Below are 6,478 nucleotides of genomic sequence, written 5' to 3'. Positions count from 1 at the left end.
AGGCCAGCCTCAGCGACTTAGCAAGATCCTATTTCAAAATAAGAAACAAAAAGGACTGGGGATGTAGCTTAATGGTAGAGCACCCCCTAGGTTCAATCCCCAGTACTGAAGGGAAAAAAAGTTTATTTGGTATCTACCACGTACAAAGGTCTATGCTGATAGATGTGACAAGGTTAAAAAGAAGGTTTTGTTGTCATGAGTTAATAAGACTAGCAAAGCAGAATAGAACAATGAATAAAACCAACTGTAAAATAAACCAATATATAAATGCATGGAAATTTGAAAACTGTGATCCAGGTTCAGTGGATTGAGTCTGTAGTCACAGCTACTTGGGAGACAGAACATGACTTGAGCCCATGAGCTTGAGACCAGCCTGAGCAACAGTGAGGCCCTGTCACAAAGAATAAAAAAGAACTTTACAAACTGAGTATGAAGAGGTTTGAAATTACATTGAAAGCATCCTGAGTCACACCCTCAGAGAGCTGCATTTCAGCAGGGGTGGGGATGAACATGCAATGGCATAGAACAGGAAACTACAGTGTGTTCCTACAGCAGAAGTACCTCAGTCTGGCTAGAGCAAAAAAGTAAAATGCTGAGAAGCACTGACTAGGAAAAAAAGCATCCAATGGTTTACATGACATTCTAATTACTACTGTCCTAAGGGGCCAGAGAATATTTTAGAAATAATATATAGAATAGTAACTTCTCTTGGATCAGCTGTGTATCCAATTAAAGTATCATTTAAAAAAAAAGTTTCTTATGTCTTTGAGGTATCATTATTAATTTATCTCACAATCTGCCTCGTGATAAGTTTGTGTGTTCTTAAACCCATGACTCAGTTGGTGCTTTGTTTCACTTGTAGATACTTTCAGGTTGCCCGATGTTATCGAGATGAAGGTTCAAGACCAGACAGGCAGCCCGAGTTTACTCAGGTACAAAGTTACATGAACACCAGGGAAGTAACTTTATATACCTAACTTCTCATTAAGTATTATCCTGCACATATGTAGTTAAATTCACCTGCAGTTGAGGCTCTCATTATCCAAATTTTGGTCTATTTCATGTGTCCTTTTCATGAGGAGCATGGTCATCAGCTGAGGAATGCCAGAGTTGTCATCAATGTTTGATTGTTACTGACTTGAAAGTCCTTAAAGCAAATTTCTTGCATAATAAAATCTTATAATTCTAGGGCTGGGGATGTAGCTCAGCAGTAGAGCTCTCACCTAGCACCTGTGAGGCCCTGGGTTCGATCCTCAGCACCACATAAAAATAAATAAGTAAAATAAAGGTATTGTGTTCAACTAAAAAATAAATTAAAAAAAAAAACTTGTAATTCTGTATATTGATATTTAATTTGTTTATCTGTGGACTTATCAAAGCCATTATGATTTTATTTCTGTATGATAGCATATTAATAAGTATGATAAAGTGTAAAAAATCATAGGCTATGGAGTTGGACAAACCTGGGATCACATGTAGTTTCACAACTTCTTGATGCCGGGTACACAGGCAAATTACCCAGCTTCTCTGAGCCTTAAGCCATGAGATGGTTGTGGGAACTAAGCAAGTTAATACAAGGTATTAGCATAGTGCCTGACCTAAAGAAGATATGCAATAATATTTACACTCTCTATATATATTGTAAGTATTTTTGGTACAGAATCCTGTGGTAAATTGAAAGCAGAGAAATGTATATATACATATAGTGTGTGTGACTATTCCAAGTTAGTCTCCTTGTGTTATTTTGGTTTCAGATTGACATAGAAATGTCTTTTGTAGACCAGACTGGGATCCAGAGTTTAATTGAGGGTCTGCTCCAGTATTCCTGGCCCAGTGACAAAGACCCTTTGGTAGTTCCTTTTCCTTCCATGACCTTTGCTGAGGCATTGGCCACCTACGGAACTGATAAACCTGACACTCGCTTTGGCATGAAGGTATTTCTCCACACTTTTCCAGAATCCTGCTCTCAAATAGTTCCAGTCTCTTAAACCATTTTAATGAAAATTATGTTACACACTGTTATATTTTTGTTACCTTGTTACAGAACTATAGCAAAAAAGAATAACATGTTAGCATTAAATTGCTTTTTTTCTATCTAATGTGTTCCAAGATCCATTTCCAAGAGCAAGATACTTGCTATAAAGTTTTTATTACAGTACTTACCAGTTATTGATTAGAGGGACATGAATAGTAACTTGAAAGAAAAAAAAAGTATGCTTTCTATTTCAATTTTTTAAGCCATCATGGTACTTGGAAGGCAAATGATCCAGAGTTCTTCATTTTCCTTGGTCAATAAAAAACTCAAACACTTGAAGACATTTATTCAGATTATTAATATCTGTGTGTATGAAAGGACAAGAGTAGAATTTTTTTTTTTTTTTTTTTTTTTAGAGAGAGAGAATTTTAATATTTATTTTTTAGTTTTCGGCGGACACAACATCTTTGTTTGTATGTGGTGCTGAGGATCGAACCCGGGCCACACGCATGCCAGGCGAGCGCACTACCGCTTGAGCCACATCCCCAGCCCAAGAGTAGAATTTATATAGAGCAGTTTCATTACCAGGCTTTCCATTATTTGCTCTGAGAAAGCAGTAGCCCTTGAACTTTGTAATGCTGCTGATATTTCTGAACCTCTGTTCTCACAAAAATTTCTTAGAAATTGAATTCTGCCTAGTCAATAAAATCTGTGCTCAGTTTTTTTTTTTGTTGTTGTTTTTTTGTTTTTTTAAGAGAGAGAGAAATTTTTTAAATATTTATTTATTTTTAGTTCTCGGCGGACACAACATCTTTGTTTGTATGTGGTGTTGAGGATTGAACCCGGGCCGCAGGCATGCCAGGCGAGCACGCTACCGCTTGAGCCACATCCCCAGCCCTGTGCTCAGTTTTTAGAATGAAAAAAATATGATGATGGGGTTATAGCTCAGTGGTAGAGTACTTGCCTCGCACATGTGAGCCACTGGGTTCGATCCTCAGCACCACATAAAAATAAATAAAATAAAGCAAATATATTGTGTCCATCTTAAAAAATATTTTTTAAAAATAGGATGCATACAAAGTCATAACTGTACATATAGCTACCAACTTAACTACTCATATCATCATTTGTAATATGGAATAGTGGGTCTTAAGTCCAACTGCTTGGGTTACATCCTGGCCATTTACTAGCTTTGTCATCTTAGACAACTTACTTTCTTTTCTGTGCCCCAGTTTACTCATTTATGAAATGGAGATAGACTGTCAGCCTAGTACTCTTATGAATGAAATAAATATTTGTAAAATACATTATAATGCTCAATCCATGAGCATAGTGCTTAGCCCTCTTTGAATGTAAATATTAACTTATCAAGATCTATTCCCTTCTTTGAAATCTTATTTGTAAAATGTTTTTTGAGATAAAAATGACTTCATGTTTAATTATCTCTTTTTGTTGCCCTTTCACCAGATTGTCGATATCAGTAATGTGTTCAAACACACAGAGGTCAGATTTCTTCAAGATGCACTTAGTAAGCCCCAAGGAGCTGTCAAAGCCATGTGTGTCCGTGAAGGAGCAGTAAGTGAAGCATAGTTCTGTTTTTTCTATAGTGTATGTTTTGGAAGTAAATATGTTTAACATTGGTACATTTAAACTTGAGGAAGAACTATTCTCTTTAAATAAAAATATGTACTTTTCAAAATCTAGCAGTGTCCCTAAAACTCTAAGTAGAGAACAATAAACCTTAAGAATGTGAGTTTATATTCGAGATCTTGGCCACCCTCTTTTTTTCCTTTCTTTTAAACACGGCTGTACACTGCTATTGTACTTCATTTGGGATAATTTCATTGGCAATACTTTATAAGCATAAATGCTGGATAGGATTTAGCATTTCAATCATAGTGTTGGTTTATCCAAAGACTCTTAGCACCTAGCATAGTCCTGGCCTGTTGATTTTTGGTGTTCTGAAGATTCTGGCATCAATAGGGGAAGCAAAGGAGGTGGCACTAAAAAAGCAAAAAGAAAGGGAGGTAAGAGGAGAAAGGAGAGTGGTTGGGCTGAGCAAGCACTCACTGTAAAGTGAAGGGACACATTTGGTACTGTAATAAGTATACTTGCTTTGAAAATAATGAGTCATTCCAGAAGTTTCTTCAATCAGATTACTATTTTGAAAGATTATGCTCGTTTGGATACATAGTATATTTAGAATGGGGGAAAGAACTCTTGTCTTATTACTCTATATTCACTTCCTATGTTCAGTGGAAAGTAATTTGGTATCCATACTCTCTCTAGTCCAAATAAAAAGTGTGTTCAGGTATGCCAGGATAACTTATTGCCTGTTGGTATTATTTACCCTGTTTCAAGTGTATCTTTTCGGCTGGGGATATAGCTAAGTTGGTACAGTGCTTGCCTCATGTGTCTTTTCTTCTCTTAGTAGACTACAGGAATATATATTATTTTTCACCTCTTTGTATCTCCTGTTCCTAATGAAATGCCCCATGAGAATAGCTGAGGATGACCAATGTCTCACTTAGACATTAAGATAATTTGAAATTAGATGCAAAGAATTTTAAGAAACTTAATCCAGGGGCTGGGGTTGTAGCTCAGTGGTAGCACGCTTGCCTAGCATTGCGTGAGGCACAGGGTTCAATTCTCAGCACCACATACAAATAAATAAAGGTCCATCAACAACTAAAAAATATTTTTTTAAAAAAGAAGAAAACATTAAAAAAAAACTTAATCCAGTTTATCAAAAGCAAGATATAAAGAATTTTTAAGAAACCTTCAATAAATTCTGAATCCTTTTGTGGATCTGAAATATTTTCTTTCACAGTTCAGTTATATTTTATTTATCCTTTGTATTCCACATCTAAAGACTTCTGGGGAATACAGACACAGCTCTTTCCAATGAGACCTGCATAATTGGGAAAAATAAGACCTATAAGTTTTAAAAATGTGTTATTTAGGGCTGGGGTTGTAGCTCAGTGGTAGAGCACTTACCTAGCACATGTGAGGCACTGGGTTCAATCCTCAACACCGTATTGAAAAGTCAATCAATCAATAAATAAGAGTTAAATTCTTTAAAAAAAAAAAAAAAGTGTTATTTAGAAGCCTGTTTAGGTAGCACACACCTGTAAGCCCAGCTACTCAGGAGAGCGAGGCAAGAGAATTACAAGTTTGAGGCCAGCTTCAGCAACTTAGTGAGGCCCCAACTCAAAAAGTAATGATTTAAAAAAAGCACTTGGGCTGTAGTTCAGATGAAGAACACTCCTGCTGAGTTCAGTTCCTCATACAGAAAAAAAAAAAATTATTTTTGGTCATTTAGAGTTCTGGTGGTTTTGGTGGGGTTGGGTGAGGTTAAGGTAGGTAAGGAGGTGAGGCAGCTGGGGCCTGGTTTTCCTCACCGCTTCCTGCTCTGGTTTGTGTCTTCCTAGAGAACAGGATCATCCCAAAGGATGGCAGGAAAATTTGTAATTTAGTAGCAGAAATTAAATTTGTATTAAATCTCACTATTGTGATGAAAAAAACAAATATATTTGTGTTCCATTGATGTTATAAACACGTTTATGAAGCTGAGTGTCATATTAAGAGTTTTCTTTATTTTTCATCAGAATTACTTAAAAAAGAAAGACATTGAGTCCATTAGAAAATTTGCAGCTGACCATTTTAAAGAGGTAAGGAATTAATTAAAGCAGTTTTCTTCCTTTTGGGAATTCAGTATTTTTAACTGATTGCTTGAGCTTTTAAGATATCATTAATTTTGAGGGTCTTGTTATTTCAGATCATGCTTTGACTTTTCTTCTATTTATCTTTAAAGTTAATGTTACCCCTGGGTATAACTCTAAGACTTCAATTTAATTGAATTAACATTTATCAGAGTATGAAAGCTCAAACATATTCCATTTAAATAAAGGTATTTTTATCTAATTTGGAAAATAAATAGAGCCCTACATGCTCAAGGTTTAACAAAAAGCATTACAAGCATGAATGACTTCCAGTATTCAGGGTTCTTCCTATACCTATTTTAAGACTCTATATCCAACTTCGACAGACACATTTTGTGTTTGAGACCAGCCTGACAACAGTCAAATGAGACTTCACTTTTTAGACAATCTCATTCATTTCCTGTTTCTTTATAGTCTATACCTTTGCTTCAGCCAGATCAACATTCTTGCAAGCCTGGGATGGTAGTACAGCCTGTTATCCCAGCTACTCATGAGACTGAGGCAGGAGGATTGGCAAGTTTGAGGCCAGCTTGGATGACTTAGCAAGTGGTAGAGCACTCAATTTTTTTTTTTAAATATTTATTTTATTTACTTCTATGTGGTGCTGAGGATCGAACTCAGGGCCTCACACGTGCTAGGCAAGCACTCCACCACTGAGCCACAACCCCAGCCCTGTTTGTTTGTAATATTTATTTTTTAGCTGTAGTTGGATGCAATAATTATTTTTATGTGGTGCTGAGGATCAAACCAAAGGCCTTGCATGTGCTAGGTAAGTGCTCTA

General features: G+C 36.1%; 1 protein-coding gene across 1 annotated transcript; it reads left to right on the top strand.

Moving 5' to 3' along the window:
* Positions 1-830: 830 nt before the first annotated feature.
* On the top strand, positions 831-6,262 carry LOC107134324 (aspartate--tRNA ligase, mitochondrial-like). The gene is made up of 4 exons (XM_015476435.2): positions 831-932; positions 1,755-1,934; positions 3,443-3,550; positions 5,584-6,262. Exons 1-4 carry the CDS (start codon positions 831-833, stop codon positions 5,656-5,658), a joined length of 465 nt encoding a protein of 154 aa, XP_015331921.1. The 3' UTR covers positions 5,659-6,262.
* The last annotated feature ends 216 nt before the right edge of the window (positions 6,263-6,478 follow it).

The sequence above is a fragment of the Marmota marmota genome, unplaced genomic scaffold, assembly GCF_001458135.2.
Source record: "Marmota marmota marmota unplaced genomic scaffold, marMar, whole genome shotgun sequence".
In the NCBI taxonomy this organism is placed as follows: Eukaryota; Metazoa; Chordata; class Mammalia; order Rodentia; family Sciuridae; genus Marmota; species Marmota marmota.
This window is presented reverse-complemented; position numbering and strand designations above follow the sequence as displayed.